Source organism: Triticum urartu, chromosome 3A (assembly GCF_056163025.1).
Source record: "Triticum urartu cultivar PI428250 chromosome 3A, HENAU_Tu73, whole genome shotgun sequence".
Classification (NCBI taxonomy): Eukaryota; Viridiplantae; Streptophyta; class Magnoliopsida; order Poales; family Poaceae; genus Triticum; species Triticum urartu.
Window position 1 is genome coordinate 103236080 of NC_141875.1, and position 21175 is coordinate 103257254.

Here is a 21175-nt window from a genome sequence, read left to right on the forward strand (position 1 = left end):
CCCCGAACGATGTCGCGGACAGCCCTTCAGGAGGACCCTCGAAAATCGGTCGGTAACTCGGACAGCCCTTCAGGAGGACACTCGAACAGCCCCTCGGGCAAAAGATCGAAACTACAATCTCTCTATGGGGTTGCACACATACGGTGTTAGCTATCCGGCAGGGCTTCACCGTCCAGAACTAGTTCCTGCCGGAACCCAGATAGCCTTTCGGCTCTACGAAGCTATTTCGCTGGGAGGGAGAGAAGCCAGACAAGTTATGGCATGTGTATAAGAGCAAGGGATGATCCTTTAGGCAGCCCCCTCCACACCTCTTTATATGCCAAGCCCAAGGGTGGCTTCTCCAAGAAGCCAAGGGGGCAAATACCAAAAAGGCCCTCAAGGTGGCTTCTCCAAGAAGCCACCCAAAAAGCACTTTCACTATTCATGACGACATTTTTCAGTGTCCGTTCAAACCGAAAATATTTATGTGGGACTAAAACATTTCCAGTACCCACTTAAAATAATTTTTGATGCGTTCTGCAACAATTCCAGATTAGTTATTTTCATCTGCGAAAAGCAAACAAGAATGTGTTTTCACTATTCATGACGACATTTTTCAGCGATCATAAATTCCAAAAAAAATTATGTGGGTCTTAGAATAATTCCAGTACCCACTAAAATGATTTTGGATTCATTCTGAAACAATTCCGGATTAGTGAATTTCTCTCAGACTCCCTGTCTAGTATTCAGCAGATAGATGACCCTTAAGCGTGTGACCCTATAGGTTCGGTGAAGTTTAGACATGACCGGAACACCTTCCGATCAATGATCAACATCGGAGCCATGGACACCCATATTGATCCCTATACCCACACGAAGAAATATTCAAGTGAACCTCCAGTTAGCATGTGCTATTCCCGTTGCTTCATGATATGTTACAAATACCCGAGGTGATATTTATCTGGATCCCCGTGGATCAACAACTTGTCCACTATGCAAGTTACCTCATTACCGGTTTTGTTCTCTTTTCTCGTTTTCGTGTTCCGGCATCCCTGTGATCAAATCACATTGTGTCTGGCCAGACGATGATGGATACCGTGACATCGAGAGGGCCCGAGAATATCTCTCCATCGCCGGAGTAGAAATTCCCAATCTTGAGCTATCTGGTTTCTAGTCATACTTTTCCGTGAACTCGTAAGCCACCGTAATAGCCACCCATTTATGGATGACGCTAACAAACCCCAAATTTCACGAAGAAAGCATGAAGGAACTCGATACTCTCATGGTCTAAGGAATTATGCGAACATTAACTTCTCTGTGTTATTAACCATTAACTTGTGACGAATGTATCTCATAGCATAACATCAATTTGGGTCGATCCAACACAAATATTCTACGAACATCGTGCCCTCAAAATTGCCAGCATAGACATGCCCATGATCAGGAAAACATGATCATCATGCAATACTTCAGCCAGTCTTAGAGGCAAGACTAGGAGTACATTTTACCGTTTATTATACCACACGTGCATATGAGTTTCCCTCCGAGCCTCATGTTATTGAAGACTCGGGAATCATAGCAGTTATAGCATGGAACATAAACATTCACTACAAACTTGGAGATACAAAATAACTGTTATTACTACCTCTAGGGCATATCTTCGACAGACTCCCACTTACACTAGAGTCATAATCCAGTTACATGGCTTCCCTTACACCAATGGCTATCCGGTGCTGCTCATGCTTTGCTCGTGGCAGAGGCTTTGTCAGCGGGTCTGACACATTCAGATCCATGTGAACTTTGCGTACTTTCACTAAACCCTCTTCGACATGATGTCGAATGAGTTCATATTTGCATTGAATATGTCTTTTCTTATGGTGCGAACTTGGCTCCCTTGCCTAGGCCACAGCGCCACTATTATCACAATAGATCTCCACCGGGTCTTGGGCACTAGAAACCGCACCAAGGTCTTCAAGAAATTGCTTGTTCCATACCGCCTCCTTGGAGGCTTTTGAAGCAGCAACATATACCTCCTCTGTCGTAGAATCCGCCATAGTCCTTTGTTTGGAACTTTTCCAATCTACTGCGCCGCCGTTCAATATGAAAACATAGCCTGATTGAGATTTGAAGTCATCTAGGTCAGTCATGAATCCTGCATCAGTGTAACCACTTACAATGAGCTCTTCATCACCTCCGTACACAAGGAGTAAATCCTTGGTCCTTCTGAGGTACTTAAGAATACCCTTGACTGCGGCCCAGTGTTCCAATCCTGGATCACTTTGGTCCGGCTACTAACACTTAGCGCATAGGAAACATCCGGTCTTGTACATAGCATGGCATACATAATAGAACCAACTGCCAAGGCATATGAAACATCATTCATTTGTACTCGCTCATCGAGAGTCCGAGGACACTGATTCTTGCGAAGCACTGTGCCAGGTGACATGGGGAGAAGGCCCTTCTTGGAGTTCTCCATGTTGAACCTTTTCAACACCTTGTCAATGTACGTGCTTTGACTAAGCGCTATCAGGCATTTTGATCTATCTCTATAGATTCTGATGCCCAATACATATGCCGCTTGGCCTAAGTCTTTCATTGAAAAACTCTTCTTCAATGAGTCTTTTATTTTGCTAAGAAAATTCACGTCATTTCCAATCAACAATATGTCATCCACATACAAGATTAGAAATGCTTTTGCGCTCCCACTAAACTTCTTGTAAACACAAGATTCTTTGTCATTCCTGACGAAGCCAAACTCTTTGACCACTTCATCAAAACGAACGTTCCAGCTCCTTGACACTTGCTTCAGTCCATAAATGGCTTTCTGAAGTTTGCATACCTTTCCAGCAACCTTATGAATGACAAAACCTTTTGGTTGTATCATGTATACATCCTATTTGAGGTTTCCGTTTAAGAAAGCCGTTTTGACATCCATCTGCCATATTTCATAGTCGAAATAAGAAGCAATTTCTAGTAATATCCGAACAGACCTAAGCATAGCTACGGGCGAGAAAGTCTCGTCGTAGTCCACTCCTGGAACTTGCGTGAACCCTTTCGCGACAAGTCTAGCTTTGTGGATAGTAATGTTACCATCTGCGTACGTCTTTCTTTTGAAAATCCATTTACAACCAATGGGTTTTACGCCTTCTGGAAGTTCTTCCAAGTTCCAAACTTGGTTTTCATACATGGATTCCATCTCGGATTTCATGGCCTTGTGACATTCCCTTGAGCTGGGCCCTGCCATCGCTTCCTTGTAGTGTGCTGGTTCATCGTCTTCAAGAATGAAGATTTCATTATGAAACCACTCAAGTGGCTGGATAGCCCTTCCTGATCTGCGCGGTTCAGTTACAACATTGTCTGAAGTTTCCACATCACATGCGACAACTTTCGTCTCGGTTGTAGGGACAATTAGCAGAATTTCTTCCGGTTCCTTAGCCATATCAATAGTTGCCGAAGATTCAGTAATCTCATTAAGTTGTACTGTCCTCCCACTTAATTATTTTGCAAGAAACTCTTTCTCGCGAAAGACTCTGTTTTTAGTGACAAACACTTTGCACTCGGAGGGTTGGTAGAAGAAATACCCAACGGTTTCCTTGGGATAACCTACAAAGTTACATTTGTCTGATCTGGAATCGAGTTTTCTTGGTTGTAAACGTTTTACATAAGCTTCACAACCCCAAACTTTGAGATGCGACAAATTGGGTTTCTTCCCATGCCATAACTCGTATGGTGTCGTCTCAACAGATTTAGACGGTGCTCTGTTTAATGTGTGAGCGGCAGTTTCTAGTGCGTGACCCCAAAAAGATATCGGAAGATCCGTAAGAGACATCATCAACCTTACCATGTCCAACAAGGTTCGGTTACATCATTCCATTACTCCATTTCTCTGTGGAGTTCCGGGAGGCGTAAGCTATGAAACGATTCCACGGTCACTCAAATGTTGGCCAAACACATGACTAAGATATTCGCCTCCGCGATCAGGCCGCAGAAACTTAATCTTTTTGTCACGATGATTTTCTACCTCATTCTAAAATTCTTTGAACTTTTCAAAGGTTTCTGACTTATGCTTCATTAAGTAGATATAGCCATATCGACTTAAATCATCAGTAAAAGTCACGAAGTAAAAATACCCACTCCGTGCGGCCGTGTTCATTGGACCACATACATCACTATGTATTATTTCCAATAATTCACCCGCCCGTTCAGGATGACTCGTGAACACCGTCTTGGTCATTTTCCCCATCAGACAAGCTTCAGATGTGTCAAATGATTCAAAATCAAAGGACAGAAAAACTCCATTTGACTGGAGTTTTTGCATGCGTTTCTTTCCGATGTGGCCAAGTCGACAGTGCCACAAGTAAGTGGTGGTGGTATCAGCCTTCTTAAGGTGTTTAGCATTCACGTTAAAGACATCATTTCCACATTCAAGATTTAGTATGAAAAGGCCCCCAACAATGGGTGCAAATCCATAAAACATATCCTTACAATAAAGTGAACAACCATTGTTCTCAGACTTGTACGAATACCCATCATGCACTAAACATGATCCAGAGATAATGTTTCTACACAATGCCGGAACAAGATAACAGTTACTAAGTTCCAAAATAAATCCCAAAGGGAGACGTAGAGGCATATTGCCGACGGCTTGAGCGGCGATCCCAGCGCCATTCCCGACCCGCATCACAACCTCATTCTTTGCTAGCCAGCGCACCTTCTGAAGTCCCTGTATCGAGTTGCAAATGTGAGAAACCGATCCGGTATCAAATACCCAAGACTTAGAATTTTCGCTAGCAAGCAAAACGTCAATGACATTAACTTGTATAATAATTATACCTTTTCCGGTTTTCCCAGACTTCTTATCTTCGAGATACTTCTTGCAGTTTCTCTTCCAGTGCCCTGTGCCCTTGCAGTAGAAGCACTCAGTTTCATTCTTGGCTCTGCCCATAGAGTTGCTTTGGGAGCCGGTCTTACCGGTGCCCTTGCCCTTCTTTGGCTTGCCTTTCTTCTTTTTGAAACTGGCGGTTTTATTCACAAGCAACACTTGCTTGCGATTTTTCCGCAGTCCTCCTTCTGTAGCTTTCAACATGGCGAGCACCTCTTCCGGTGTCTTCTCCATCCCAGTCATGTTTTAGTTCAAGATAAAACCATCATAAGATGGGGGGTGAAGAAAGCAACATGTCCATCATATGGCCAGGTGGAAGTGGAAATTCCAAGACTTTAAGCCTTTCAGCATAGCCAATCATTTTGACCACGTGTTCACCAACTGAACTACCCTCAACCATCTTCCATTCCATCAAAGCCTTCATGATATCAAATCATTCAGACTTTGCGGTTTCCTTGTATAGAGCATCCAATTCCCGGATCATACCAAGGGGTTTATGGAATTCAAAACATTTTTGAAGATCTGGACTCATGCAAGCTAGCATGATGCACTTAACTAAGTTGTGATCATCATCCTTAGTGGCCCAGACATTTTGTACATCTTCCGGGGCCTCTGCCGCGGGTTTAGCTAGAAGATAGACGACCCTTAAGCGTGTGACCCTATAGGTTCGGTGAAGTATAGACATGACCAGAACACCTTCCGATCAATGATCAACACCGGAGTCGTGGACACCCATATTGATCCCTATACCCACACGAAGAAATATTCAAGTGAACCTCCAGTTGTCGTGTGCTATTCCCGTTGCTTCACGATATGTTACAAATACCCGAGGTGATATTTATCTGCATCCCCATGGATCAACAACTTGTCCATTATGCAAGTTACCTCGTTATCGGTTTTGTTCTCTTTTCTCGTTTTCGTGTTCCGGCATCCCTGTGATCAAATCACATTGTGTCTGGCCAGACGATGATGGATACTGTGACATCGAGAGGGCCCAAGAATATCTCTCCATCGCTGGAGTAGCAATTCCCAATCTTGAGCTATCTGGTTTCTAGTCATACTTCTCTGTGAACCTGTAAGCCGCCGTAAATAGCCACCCATTTACAGATGACGTTTAACACACCCCAAAGTTCACGAAGCAAGCACGAAGGAATTCGATAATCTCATGGTCTAAGGAATTATGCAAACATTAACTTCTTTGTGTTATTAACCATTAACTTGTGATGAATGTATCTCATAGCATAACATCAATTTGGGTCAATCCAACACAAGTGTTCTACTAACATTGTGCCCTCAAAATTTCTAGCATAGACATGCCCATGATCAGGAAAACAGGATCATCATGCAATACTTGAGCCAGGTTTAGAGGCAAGACTAGGAATACATTTTACCGTTTATTATACCACACATGCATATGAGTTTCCCTCTGAGCCTCGTGTTATTGCAGACTCGGGAATCATAGCAGTTATAGCATGGAACATAAACATTCACTACAAACTTGGAGATACAAAATAACTGTTATTACTGTCTCTAGGTCATATCTCCTACAATAGCCCCATCTGAAAGCATGGTTATTCTCATGGCATCGAAATGAAGAAAGGCCAAATTTGAAAAATGAATGTACTACACCCTTATCTAACAAATGACGATGTACAATTTTAGAATTAGTTCACCTGCTCAACCAAATAGCTCATATCACCAAGGAGATCCATAGGCAATGATCACAATTATCTATCATTAGTAAATACAAGGCAAATACAAACGCAATATGAAAATAATCATTTCCACGCAATTCAAGAAAAACATCCTCCAAGCAGTTCACATAACTTCTTATTGCATTTGGGTTTTTTCTCCTTTGTGGATCATTCATAAATCATGTTTTCATAGGTTGCTCGGCTTCTTGGCTTCAATTGGTCTTCGCGCCCTTGGTCTTCGTGCATAGGGCGCAATAGGTCATCTAGTGTCATGTTAAAGCTAGCTACCATGGGAAGCTCTTCTTGGAAATGCTTCATATAGTCACATGGAATTATATTTTATTGTATTTTTAGCATTACTTATTGGACACGTCTCAACATTAGTTGTTCTCCTAATCGGAGTCAGATTGACATGACATCTCATTGTTAAAGCTGTCTACCTTGTGTAGCTCTTCTTTGAATTATTTACTATATATAGTCACTTGGAATTATTTTCTACTGTCATTTTGGCATTACTTGTTGGACACATCTCAACATCATTTGTCTCCGAGTTGGAATCAGAACCATATTGATTTTCCATCTCTTGTTAAACTTGGCTACCATGGGAAGCTCTTTTAGATATTTACTATGATTGCCTGGAATTATCCTCTACTGTCATTTTAGAACTACTTACTTATTAGACACGTCTCAACATCATTGGTCTACGAGTCGGAATAAGAATTAGATTGATTTGACATGTCTTGTTAAAGTTGGCTACCATGAGAAGCCCTTCTTTGAAATGCTTCATATAGTTGCATAGAATTATCTTTTACCGTACTTTTAGCATTACTTGTTGGACATGTCTCTACAACACTTGTTTTTCGAATCGGAGCCGGATTGATTTGGCATCTCTTATTAAAGCTGGCTATCATGGGAAGCCCATCTTTGAAATATTTAATATAGTTTTCTGGAGTTATCTTCTATTGTCATTTTAGCTTTACTTATTCGACACATCTTAACATCACTGGTCTCTAAGTCGAAGTCGGGATCAAATTGATTTGGCATCTCTTTTTAAGTTGGCTACTTTGGGAAGCTCTTCTTTGAAATATTTACTATATATAGTTCCCTGGGATAATCTTCTACTTCCATTTTAGCATTACTTACTTATTAGACATGTCTCAACATCACTGGTTCTGAGTCGGAAACGGAATTAGATTGATTTGGTATATATGTCTCGTTAAAGCTTGCTACCATGGGAATCTCTTCTTTGAAATCCTTCGTATAGTCACATGGAATTATGTTTTACCGTTCTTTTAGCATTACCTGTTGGACACGTCTCAACATCACTTGTTCTCCGAATATAAGTCAGATTGATTTGTCATCTCTTTTTAAAGTTGGCTACCGTGGGAAGCTCTTCTTTGAAATATGTACTATAGTTTCTTGGAATTATTTTCAACTACCATTTCAATGCTACTTATTGGACACGTCTCCACATTAGTGGTCTCCGAGTCGAAATCGGAATCATATTGATTTGGCATCTCTTGTTAAAGCAGACTATCATGGGAAGCTCTTCTTTGAAATATTTACTATATAGTTTCCTGAAATTATCTTCTACTATCATTTTAGCATTACTTACTTATTAGACATGTCTCAACATCATAGGTCTTCGAGTCGGAATTGTAATTAGATTGATTTGCCATCTCTTGTTAAAGTTGGCTACCATGGGAAGCACTTCTTTCAAATGCTACAAATATTCGCATGAGATTATATTTTACCGTCTTTTTAACATTACTTGTTGGACACGTGCATCACTTGTTCTCTGAATCGGAGTCTGATTGATTTGTCATCTCTTGTTAATGTTGGCTATCGTGGGAAGCTCTTCTTTGAAACCTTTACTATAGTTGCATGGAATTATCTTCTACTATCATTTTAGCATTATTTATTGGACATGTCCCAAAATGACTGGTCTCCGAGTCGGAATAGGAATCAGATAGATTTGGTATCTGTTGTTAAACTTGGCTATCGTTGGAAGCTCTTCTTTAAAATGCTCCATTTAGTCACATGGAATTATCTATTACTGTCCTTTTAGCATTACTTTTTTGGCATGTCTTAGCATCAACTGGTCTCCGAATCGGAACCGTATTGATTCGGTATCTCCGCTAAAGCTGGCTACCATGGGGGGTGCAGAGTTTCTGCTCCCGGGCTCATTTGCACCCGCGCTCAGAAATAAAATCAAAACAAATACTAGAAAAATTCAAAAATATCCAAAAAAAATTGTGTGGTAGATAATTTGATGTTTGAGGTCGGCTCCAAATTTCAACTCATTTGGACATCTTAGCAGCTCTCGGTAAAAAAGACAAATTCAGGGTCTGTAAAAAAGTTTACTGTTCACACACTTCTGACCCGATTTGTCTTTTTTGCCAAGAGCTGCTCAGATGTCCAAATGTGTTGAAATTTGAAGCGGACCTCACGCATCAAATTATCTATCACACAAAAATTGGATTTTTGTTTACTTTTTTCTTGTATTTGTTTTGATTTTTTTCTGAGCGGGAGCAAATGACCCTGGCCACCGAGTTGGATTTCCGCCATGAGGAACTCTTCTTTGATATCCTTACTATAGCCGCCTGAAATATTTGGAAAAGAAGATAATCATCTATTTTAAGGTGTTCAACCAACCAAATAGCATCGATGGCTAGGAGCAAGGCAAATCTTCTAACTCTACGGTCTGGGGTGCTACAATACCTTAATAGCTACTCCATGGTAGTGTATTTTTTTTTCCTTTAGCAGACTCTCTGCAACCTTTTTCCTTCTACCCCGAGGTGGTGGTGAAACACCCTACCATGTCACTAGCTCAGGTGAAAAAAAAGCTAAGTGGATTTGCCAAAAATGAGATTCCTGCACCCTGCTTCGTTTGTTCCTTGTTTCATTTTTTAGCAAAACTTTGCACTCTGCTCTGCTTTGCAAAGCAATGTGACAGACCACAGGGCCATCGCAGTTCACTCACACTCCTGTAGTAGCCCTCGCCCTTTCACGTGCCCCGCGTTTAGGTTTAGGCCCAACTCGCCGACGCCCTCGATGCGCTCCGGGCAAAACACCACAGCACCACCGGTCCACCACCACCACCTTCCGGGTGCACACATGCTCTCCATGGGACACCCCAAAGCAGCGGACTGCACCACATGCCCGATCCTCGGATGCCGAATGCGAACTGAAACTGAAATTTGCAATGAATTGCGCAAAATCCTCGGCGCACAGCCATCACGCGGCAAGGCCTGCGTTTATGATTTCGAAGTTGCACAAATTTCGCTCACCATCGAAATGGATGAGATTTCGGGAATTTTGTAAATTTTGAAAATGGTTTCGGAAAAATCACTGAAATTTTGTTTGAATTCAAATAATTTTAAATTTAAACATGTAAATAAAAGAGTATGTAGCACATAGTTTTTTTGTGGGGAATTGGGAGCTTTTTATTCATACGATGATCCACCAGCCACATCAGCCATAAGACTGGTGACCAGGAACCCCGGGGGAGAGTCCATCCAACACTCTGTCACCTCCATTGTGCATGCATGTTTTGCACAAAGGTGGGCAGGGACATTGGCATGTCTCTTTACATGATGAATGTCAAAATAAAGAAACTAAGCAACAAGCTCCTCAATATCTAAGAGTATCGGCGCTATAACAGAGCGCGAATTCCGGCGCGTTTTCCAGAGGTTAACCACTTCCAAACAGTCCGTTTCAATTTCGACCCGCGCAAACCACGGAGCATTGCCACCACCACACCCTCACGCACCGCAGTAGCCTCTGCCACGAGAGGATCTGTGATGCCTGGGCACAGTTTGCACCAAGCTGTGATAAAAGCCGAAGATGATCGGGCCACACCCCCAATACCTCCTCTATGCTCGAGCATAGCGACTCCCGCATCAGTGTTAATCTTGATGCATTCTCCCTTCGGCGGTCTCCATCCGTGCCCTGGCAGCAAAAAAGTTAACTAAGTTGCATGTCTAACCTGATGGTTGGTCCGTATATATTTTTTGCTAAAAATGTATATTCGGTGCAAAAATAAACAAAATGTTTTAGCAACATGATTTGAACTCTGGTCCTAACAATGTGAAGAAATATGTCCTACCAGTACACCAATGAAACCCACATTAATAAAAACGGATCCATGTTGTTTTTTACATAGAAATTCAAACCATCCGAATTTTTTTGAACGAAAGGCAAAAATTTCGATCGCCCTCAAAATTGTCGAAATTTCGGGAGATTTCGACCAAATTTTAAACATGGGGCCAGGCTAAGGACAAACTGGAAGCGATTAATTGCTTCCAACCCGATCCCGGCGGCGGACGCCGGCGCACCCCCAGAAACCCAACCCCTCCTTCGCTATAAATACATGTCCATCTCGCGTCCCTCTCCACACCTGCTCCTCCTCACTCCCCAGTCAAATCTTTCTACTCAGTTGCACTAACCTAGGGTTTAGCCCAGCGCCAACAGCTAGCTAGCGATAGAGGGGGAGAGCCACGGCGCCGCCAACGCCTTCAACGACGCCCCGACACGTCGCTCGGGAGAGGACGTCATCGTCCTGTCCTCGGCGACGGCAAGGCCGCTGCAGTCGGTGGAGGCGGTGGTGCTGGTGGACGCAGAGGGGGAGGGGCAGGGGCGCACATGGAGATGGATGCACCGCCGGAGAAGCTCTACTTCAAGACCAGGCTCTGCGATAAGTATGAGGCCACTGACCGCTGCATGTACGAGGATGGTTGCACCTTCGCGCACGGCCGCGCCAAGCTTCGCCCGCCGGGCCCCCTGTCGGTGGCTTCACCGTCGCCGGCGGCGGCAAGGTGTGCTTCAACTTCAGGGACACGGGCACCTGCCATTTCGCGGACAGGTGCGCCTTCCCCCACGCTGCACCATCAGGTACGCCCACTCCCAAAGCTACCCACCTAGATCGCGCATGTGTGCATGGCCGATGGGGTCTCAACATGACCGATCTCCGAGTCGGACTCAGAATCAGGTCGATTTGGTATCTCTTGTTAAAGTTGGCTATCGTTGGGAGCTCTTCTTTGAACTGATTCATTTAGTCACATGGAATTATCTATTACTGTCCTTTTAGCATTATACTTGTTTGGCATGTCTTAGCATCAGCTGGTCTCCGAATCGGAACCGGGTTGATTCGGTATCTCCGCTAAAGCTGGCTACCATTGGAAACTCTTCTTTGATATCCTTACTATAGCCGCCTGAAATATTTCGAAAGAGTGATAATCATCTATTTTATGTTGTTCGACCAACCAAGTAGCATCTATATATTTTTAAAGAGAGATAATCATCTATTTTAAGTTGTTCAACCAACCAAATAGCATCGATGGCTAGGACCAAGGCAAATCTTCTACCTCTACGGTTTGGGGTGTGCTGCAATACCTTGACAACTACACCATGGTAGTATATTTTTTCTTTAGCACTCTCTGCAACCTTTTTCCTTTGTACCCCAAGGTGGTGGTGAAACACCCTACCGTGTCACTAGCTCTGGTAAAAAAAAAACTCACTGGATTTGCCAGAAATGAGATTCCACACCGTGCTTGGTTTGTTCCTTGTTTCTTTTTTTTAGCGAAACTTGCACTCTGATGTGCTTTGCAAAGCAATGTGACACACCACATGGCCTTGTGAACACGGGCCCAATGCCATCGAAATCCACTCACACATAGTACTAGCAGCCTCGCTCTGCGTTTAGGCCCAACTCGTCGACGCAGGAGCACCACCACCACGCACGCATGCATGCTCCACGGGACACCCCAAGCAGCGGACTGCACAGCGCGCCCGATCCTCGGATGCGAAATGCAAAGAGGAACTGACTGAAATTCGTAATTAATTTGGGAAAATCCCCCGCCAGGCCTCGGACAGATTGGAAGCGATTAATTGCTTCCAACCCCCAGAAACCGAGCCCCTCCGTCGCTATAAATTCATGTCATCTCGCAGCCCCTCTCCACACCTGCTCCTCCTCACTCCTCTAGTCAAATCTTTCTAATCGGCTGCGCTAACCTAGGGTTTAGTCCGCCAGCCAGTAGCTAGCGATGGAGGGGGAGAGCCACGCCGCCGCCAACGCCTTCAACGGCGCCCCGACCCGCCGCTCGGGGGAGGACGTCATCGTCCTGTCCTCGGCGACGGCGAGGCCGCCGCGGTCAGTGGAGGCGGTCGTGCTGGTGGACGCGGAGGGGGAGGGGCAGGGGCAGGGGCCGCGCATGGAGATGGAGTCGCCGCCGGAGAAGCTGTACTTCAAGACAAGGCTCTGCGACAAGTACGAGGACATCGGCCGCTGCATGTACGAGGACGTTTGCACCTTCGCGCACGGCCTCGCCGAGCTTCGCCAGCCGGTCCCCCCTGTCGGCGGCTTCGCCGTCGCCGGCGGCGGCAGGGTTGTCAACGGCGGCGGCAAGGTGTGCTTCAACTTCAGGGACACGGGCACCTGCCATTTCGGGGACAGGTGCGCCTTCCCCCATGCTGCACCATCAGGTACGCCCGCTCCCTAAGCTACCCACCTAGATCGCGCACGTGTGCATGGCCGATGGGGTCCGGATCTCACGAAACATGCCCTCGATTTTCTTGTCAGGTCATGCGATTCGCCTCACCGGGGACCAGAAGGTGCTGACATCCCCAGGGCCGCGCTACGCCGCCCCGGGCACCGCCAGGGTGTACCCGTACCCGCCGGTGATTCCCCCGGCCGCGCGTGATCGTCTTGCCCAGATGACCGAGGAGAACGGGGGCAAAAAGCCCAACAGGCTGATGCTCATGAGCCAACGGAAGATCAGCGGGATCTACGGTGACTTGCTGCCGGGGGAGGAGGAGGAGTGAGACCGATCGATCAGCCGTCCACCCACCATGGTCGCATACCCATATAGTAGATGGTTGACATTGCTGATACATAGCAACAAAACAAAAAGGGGACGGGTTGATCTTGTCTGAAAGTGAATAACTTTACCATGATGGTATTTATGTGTGTTGTCTGTTGTGTAATTCCATCTGTTGTACTGCATGCAAATCCTATGTACTGTAATTCGTCTGAATAAACCAGCGTCGTTGTTTGTTTACCTATCCCCCATATTATATCATCTTTTTTATCACTGTTGTTGCCATCTGTCTGTGTTCTCGGTGGGCTATTGAAGTCCTCGATAGCTGACGGGGAAGGCTGTGTAGCAGCCAGAGTAAGACGAGAGAGATGTGGATCTGTTCATTTGCAGGGGCCTGGATAGCTGACGGGGAAGAAGAGGCATGGGATCTGGATCACGAGCCGTGCTGGTGCTTGTGGCAGCAGGTCTAGCGATTGCCCCGCCCTGCGCTCTGGCTTCTTCTCACAAGTAAGCTCCTCTTCCTCTTCATCCATCTGATGTGCATGTGAGGATCTCTGGTTGGATTTGGGTAACCAGGCCCCACAAGGCCAGGATGTCTTTCTATTTCGGGATCAACTGTGTCTGCCCGCTTTGATTCAGTTTCTAGGATTGGATCTTTGTTGAGTTATGCTTTGATTTTTTCAGTAGTTGATGTGGGTAGCTTTGTTTCTGCAATAGTAAATGCAGGGTCAACAACCCATGAAGTCTTGATCACAGTCTTGCCTCAGCAATAGCAGAGACTGGTTGTGTTGATGGGTGAGATGGTCAACTGACATTAGGTTGGTTGTTGGCCTGAAGCTTGAGTGAAAGATGAGAAAGTATAGTAGAATGCCAGTCCAAGTATAACATAGTAGAATGCCAGTTTAACATCATAGTAGAATGCCAGTTTAACATCAGGTACAGAAAAGGGCAAGTCCAAGTATAATGAGAAAGTATTACAAACTTTTCTCGGACACACGCAAAATACCTGTGGCTTCTTTCGCGCCAAATGTCTGCCTTTTCAGTTGAGAAACTGACATTAGGTCGAACGTCGAACGCTTGTGTTGGGCTGGCTGTGCAACCGCGCACGTGTGCCTCTATCGAACTGACATCAGGTTACTTGTTGGCTGGAAGCTTGAGTGAAATACTTTGATGATCACACGGTTTACATTGTCAATTTAGTCTTGTCAATTGCCACTGAAGTAGAATGCTTTTTTTTAGGAGAGTAGAATGGAAATTTAGCATCAGCTACAGAAAGAGCTAAGTCAATTATAGTGAGAAAGTACATTACCTTTTTTCCTTGAAGGCGCGCCAAATGTTTGTGGCTTTTAAAATTAGAAGTAACCATGAGGCGTGCCCTGCGGAGTACACGGCTCGAACGCGGGTAATAGACTGGGCGTGCACCTGCACACATGCTTCTAGCCAACCGGTCGACACCCAGTTCCCGAAAGTAAATTACAATTATATGATATTCCCTTCATGGAAGATATTAATGTGCAATCCAATTATTACCCTTTTCAGGTTTGGTCTGGACATTGTGCAACCAAAATTGCTGAGCTCCAGAAATGATTCATTTACTCCAAGCTCACATGTTGATTTTGACCCTTCAAAATCAAAGTGACTCTCGTGGCATCCCAGGTTTGTCTCGTCATCTCATTATGATGTGTACCCTTAAACAACATCTCATTTGATTTTCCTCTGTACTAGCAGTTAAGCATTTGTTACCATGAATTTCTTGTGCATTTTCTATAATAAAAAAATTGTGTGGTGCATGAAAGATCTTCTGTACTTATAGTTGCATATGTACTCAGATGCTCATTTCTTTTTATGTGGACAAATCCCAAGTTTCTTACCTTAATTTACGGTCTTCTCGTATGAAGGTTTTCTCTCTCGCATGGAGTGTGGCCACTTAGTATCTATGGTAATTTATCCCATCATCCGTATCACAGCTCAGTCCTTGCATTCAGGTTATTTATTAAAAAAACAACTTGCATCATGTTATTGAAGGCCATGTTTTCATTCTTGCAGGCACATAGTAAGATAGGGTCATCTTTACTTGTTAATGATGGTGCTACAAATATTTCCCAGAAAAATATTGACGCAGGCCTCCTGTTTCGCCTGGCTGATAGCAAGGTGAGCATACATACTCCTTTCATGATATTTTCATGACTGGCTCTTTTCTAACCATGAAGAAAATGTAGACAGAGAAAAATAAAATTAAACAGACCTTGAATCCCTCTATTTAACAATCCTCTACCATATCATCTGTAGGTTAATGCTTAGTTGTGTGTTACCTGTGTGAATAAACAGACATGTAACTAAATGAGGTCAGAGTTATTGTTTTTCTTGATATTGCAATCTGTGAAGAAAGTGCGCATTCTTTTGGATATATAGTAGTAGATGTTAAACTTTTATAAATTGAGGTATATCAAATTAGGGTCTACTACTACTAAGCCCTGGATTGTTCTACTTCTAAAAATTGATGTTTTGTACTCCCTTCAAAGGACATAGTTGTTTCGAAGATTGAAGATAGGATATCATTATGGAGTTTTATTCCAAAAGATATTGCTTGTTCCTTGCAATTACTCTTTTGTAATTCTGTGTAACCTTGCTAGCTACTCCCTCCGTTTCTAAATGTTTGTCTTTCTAGAGATTTCAACAAGGGACTACATACGGAGCAAAATGAGTGAATCTATACTCTAAAATATGTCTATATACATCCGTATGTGGTAGTCCATTTGAAATCTCTAAAAAGACAAATATTTAGGAACGGAGGGAGTAGATGTATGGCTGTTGACATTCTTAGTGGTCTCAGAGCATGGGGAGAGCATGCAGATTTTGAAGTTTGGAGCAAACAAAAGTGACCCTAACAAGGAAGAAACTCAATCGAGCAGTGGTGCCAATAGGCTTGTGACATTTTTCATGTACCTTTCTGATATCAAGCAAGGTGGTGAAACTGTTTTCCCGGGATCCGAGGTAATGACATTATCACACAGTCTTAATTGTGAGAAGAAGTCCTTATCATTTAAAAAAAGTCCTTATCAGAATGACTAGTCACACTGACATTGATATGTAGTTTCCTTGACTGAAAAGTGGAAAGGAGATAATAATCTGTATATAATATATGTGCGCAGCTGAAGGATACTCAAGCCAAGGAAGGGACACCTTCCGATTGTGCTGGTTACACAGTGAAACCTGTCAAGGGCAACGTGATTCTGCTGTTCAATTCAAGGCCTGACGGAATCGCCAACAAGGACAGCCAGTATGAGGCATGTTTTGCCAGTAAGGGGAGAAATGGCTCGCCACAAAAGATAAAACATATGCATGCCAGCAAGATTGATAAATCAGAACCTTCTCAGGATGATGGTTGCACCGATGAAGATGATAACTGTGTCAGTTGGGCTGCTGCCGGCGAATGCGACAAGAATCCAGTGTTTATGATTGGAAGTCCAGACTACTATGGCACTTGCAGGAAGAGCTGTTTTTTTGTTTTCGTGCATTGCCCTTAGGGATGTCTCTTAGCATTTTCGTTGTTTAATACAGACATTGGTGCTGTAAGTGGAAAATGATTCAGCAAATTGTGCACTGTCGACAGATAACCTTTACTGTTTTCAGGAAATGTAGTACACATGTATTGGATTGGCTGCTCTTATAAAGTTATGAAAATTAATTCTGACCTCAGGTTGTTCCGTCAGACAATGCCTGCATGCATAATCACACTTGTCTGCATCTTTGCATTCCAGCAACTTTCTAGGTACATGGATAATTTTGGGCCTAAGATGTTTTTGGCTTGAACATTTCTAACGTGTGTGGACTCTTATATGATCATATATATCGTAAGAATACTCATCTAACATTATAGGGGAAATAATACTCAAAAGTAGCTGGTTTTTCCACTGCATATCCAAGCTATTGGTTTTATTTAGTTTTGCAATGGTGAACTTTGGCTCTTGCGTAGAACAGTTGGTTGTTGGAAGCATGGTTGCAGGAATCATCATGCTACACAGCAAAGTCTATTGATATAAACTGGAGTACAATCTACTATTGTATTGTCTACCTTATTTTTCAGGTAATATATAATAAATTCCGTTCTTGGATGATAAAGTCGTTGTAGTATAGTGGTAAGTATTCCCGCGAGTGACCCGGGTTCGATCCCCGGCAACGGCATGATTTTTATTTTCTGACCCCCTTCTTTGTATTCCTTTGATCACTGACGGCTGAAATTACTTCCATGAATTATTTTCTGACCCCCTTCTTTGTATTCCTTTGGTCATGAAGTGTTGAACCTTCTTTTTCTTTGAGGGGAAAAGTGTTGAACTTTCTAAAGCTGGCACTACTAGGAAAAACCTTGTACACGAAATCTTACCCAGCTGCGCGGTATAAAAACAGATGCTACTGCTACTTAGTAGTAGCGCGCTTCAATAGAGCACACTACTAATACACAGGTAGCAGTAGCGCGCTAGGTGAAAAGAGCGCTACTGCTACAATTGCCAGGGCGTTGCCCCCCAACCATGTATTGTAGTAGCGCCCTTCCAATAGACGCGCTACTGCTAACGTACTTAGCAGTAGTGCTTTGCGCCAACGCTCGCTATTGCTAAAGTCTCATCCCCCCTCGCGCCTATAAGTTTAGTCCCATACTGCTAAGTGAACAGGGTGTTTATCACCTTAAATACATTACTTCTCAAACCATCACAAGCACTTGAGCTTCATTGAACTCCATATGTAGGATCTGTGGCCGCAATAGGAGTCTTTGCCGGTTCTTAAAAATCGGGGAAGATTCCTATTGACAATTTAGATTCTATACAAAAAGATCATTGATGACTAATGTATTTTTGATTTTTTTTACATGCTTAGTCTTAGCAGTAGCGCGTTTGCAGAAGGCGCTACTGCTATGGATTTTAGCAGTAGTGTGTTATCCTATCCAGCGCTACTGCTAAGTGCTACCTCTTGAGCAGCGTTGGTTTTCCCTTGAAGAGGAAAGTGTGATGCAGCAAAGTAGCGTAAGTATTTCTCTCAGTTTTTGAGAAACAAGGTATCAATCCAGTAGGAGACTACACACAAGTCACCTAGTACCTGCACAAACAAATAAGAACCTCACAACCAACGGATAAAGAGGTTGTCAATCCCTTCACGGTCACTTACGAAAGTGAGATCTGATAAAGATAATAAGATAAATATTTTTGGTATTTTTGTTGTATAGATTGAAAAGTAAAGATTGCAAAATAAATAGTAAAGTAGAATTGTAGATCCGAAACTTATATGATGCAAAGTAGACCCGGGGACCATAGGTTTCACTAGTGGCTTCTCTCAAGATAGCATATATTACGGTGGGTGAACAAATTACTGCCGTGCAATTGATAAAAAAGCGCATAGTTATGATGATATCTAGGCATGATCCTGAACATAGGCATCACGTCCATGTCAAGTAGACCAAAACGATTCTGCGTCTACTACTATTACTCCACACATCGACCGCTATCCAGCATGCATCTAGAGTATTAAGTTCAAAGGAACAGATTAACGCATTAGGCAAGAAGACATGATGTAGAGGGATAAACTCAAGCAATATGATATAAACCCCATTTTTTTATCCTCGATGGCTGATGTCTACTACACAACCTTCTTTTTGTAGACGTTGTTGGTCCTCCAAGTGCAGAGGTTTGTAGGACAGTAGCAAATTTCTCTCAAGTGGATGACCTAAGGTTTATCAATCCGTGGGAGGCGTAGGATGAAGATGGTCTCTCTCAAACAACCCTGCAATCAAATAACAAAGAGTCTCTTGTGTCCCCAACACACGCAATACAATGGTAAATTGTATTGGTGCACTAGTTCGGCGAAGAGATGGTGATACAAGTGCAATATGGATGGTAGATATAGGTTTTTGTAATCTGAAAATATAAAAACAGCAAGATAACTAATGATAAAAGTGAGCGTAAATGGTATTGCAATGCTAGGAAACAAGTCGTAGGGTTCATACTTTCACTAGTGCAAATTCTCTCAACAATAATAACACAATTGGATCATATAACTATTCCTCAACATGCAACAAAGAGTCACTCCAAAGTCACTAATAGCGGAGAATAAATGAAGAGATTATTGTAGGGTACGAAACCACCTCAAAGTTATTCTTTCTGATCGATCTATTCAAGAGTCCGTAGTAAAATAACATGAAGCTATTCTTTCCGTTTGATCTATCCTAGAGTTCGTATTAGAATAACACCTTAAGACACAAATCAACCAAAACCCTAATGTCACCTAGATACTTCAATGTCACCTCAAGTATCCGTGGGTATGATTATACGATATGCATCACTCAATATCAGATTCATCTATTCAACCAACACAAAGAACTTGAAAGAGTGCCCCAAAGTTTCTACCGGAGAGTCAAGACGAAAACGTGTGCCAACCCCTATGCATAAGTTCACAAGGTCACGGAACTCGCAAGTTGATCAACCAAACATACGTCAAGTGGATCACGTGAATATCCCATTGTCACCATAGATAAGCACATGCAAGACATACATCAAGTGTTCTCAAATCCTTAAAGACTCAATCCGAAAAGATAACTTCAAGGGGAAAGCTCAATCCATTACAAGAGAGTAGAGGGGGGAAAACATCATAAGATCCAACTATAATAGCAAAGCTCGCGATACATCAAGATCGTGCCGAATCAAGAACACGAGAGAGAGAGAGAGAGATCAAACACATAGCTACTGGTACATACCCTCAGCCCCGAGGGTGAACTACTCCCTCCTCGTCATGGAGAGCGCCTGGATGATGAAGATGGCCACCGGAGAGGGATTCCCCCTCCGGCAGGGTGCCGAAACGGGTCTAGATTGGTTTTCGGTGGCTACAGAGGCTTGCGGCGGTAGAACTCCTAATCTAGGTTATTTTCTGGAGGTTTCAGTATTTATAGGAATTTTTGGCGCCGGGAACAAGTCAGGGAGGTGCCCAAGTCATCCACGAGATAGGGCGGCGTGCCCGGGGGCGGCGGGGGGGGGGGGAGGGGGGCGTAGGGCGCGCCCCCACCCTCGTGGACGGCCCGGGACTCTTCTGACCCAACTCTTTTACTCCGGGGCCTTCTTTTGGTCCATAAAAAATCATCAAGAATTGGCACGTCAATTGGACTCCGTTTGGTATCCCTTCTCTGTAAAACTCAAAAACAAGGAAAAAACAGAAACTGGCACTGGGCTCTAGGTTAATAGGTTAGTCCTAAAAATCATATAAAATGGTATATAAAGGCATATAAAACATCCAAGATTGATAATACAATAGCATGGAACAATCAAAAATTATAGATACGTTGGAGACGTACCAAGCATCCCCAAGCTTAATTCCTGCTCGTCCTCGAGTAGGTAAATGATAAAAACAGAATTTTTGATGTGGAATGCTACCTAACATATTTTTCAATGTAATTTTCTTTATTGTGGCATGAATATTCAGATCCGAAAGATCCAAGACAAAAGTTTAATATTGACATAAAAACAATAATACTTCAAGCATACTAACCAAGCAATTATGTCCTCTCAAAATAACATAGCCAAAGAAAGCTCATCCCTACAAAATCATATAGTTTGGCCATGCTTCATTTTCGTCACACAAAATGCTCCCATCATGCACAACCCCGATGACAAGCCAAGAAATTGTTTCATACTTTAGTATTCTCAAACTTTTTCAACTTTCACGCAATACATGAGCGCGAGCCATGAACATAGCACTGTGGATGGAATAGAGTATGATGGTGGAGGTTGTGTGGAGAAGACAAAAAAGGAGGAAGTCTCACA

The 21175-nt window shown here is 43.3% G+C and overlaps 2 protein-coding genes and 1 pseudogene across 2 annotated transcripts; 2 read left to right on the forward strand and 1 right to left on the reverse strand.

The window, feature by feature from the left end:
• Window positions 1–4667: 4667 nt before the first annotated feature.
• Window positions 4668–5095, reverse strand: LOC147978778 (uncharacterized). The gene is made up of 2 exons (XM_087514885.1): window positions 4813–5095; window positions 4668–4702 (listed from the first exon to the last, which is right to left on the reverse strand). Exons 1-2 carry the CDS (start codon window positions 5093–5095, stop codon window positions 4668–4670), a joined length of 318 nt encoding a protein of 105 aa, XP_087371011.1.
• A 7406-nt stretch (window positions 5096–12501) lies between these two features.
• On the forward strand, window positions 12502–13613 carry LOC125548117 (zinc finger CCCH domain-containing protein 1-like). Its single transcript, XM_048711797.2, has 2 exons — window positions 12502–13038; window positions 13136–13613. The coding sequence occupies exons 1-2, from the start codon at window positions 12600–12602 to the stop codon at window positions 13375–13377; spliced, it is 681 nt and encodes a 226-aa protein (XP_048567754.1). The 5' UTR covers window positions 12502–12599; the 3' UTR covers window positions 13378–13613.
• Window positions 13614–13716: 103 nt separating this feature from the next.
• On the forward strand, window positions 13717–17012 carry LOC125546721 (putative prolyl 4-hydroxylase 6; annotated as a pseudogene).
• Window positions 17013–21175: the final 4163 nt, after the last annotated feature.

What these genes read in the sequence shown, in the direction of transcription:
- LOC125548117 (XM_048711797.2), top strand. Translation starts at nt 12,600, where the DNA reads ATGGAGGGGGAGAGCCACGCCGCCGCCAACGCCTTCAACGGCGCCCCG. An exon ending in CCCCCATGCTGCACCATCAG is followed by an intron (nt 13,039 to 13,135) that starts GTACGCCCGCTC and finishes TTTTCTTGTCAG; the next exon opens with GTCATGCGATTCGCCTCACC.
- LOC147978778 (XM_087514885.1), bottom strand. Translation starts at nt 5,095, where the DNA reads ATGGAGAAGACACCGGAAGAGGTGCTCGCCATGTTGAAAGCTACAGAA. An exon ending in GTCTGGGAAAACCGGAAAAG is followed by an intron (nt 4,703 to 4,812) that starts GTATAATTATTA and finishes AACTCGATACAG; the next exon opens with GGACTTCAGAAGGTGCGCTG.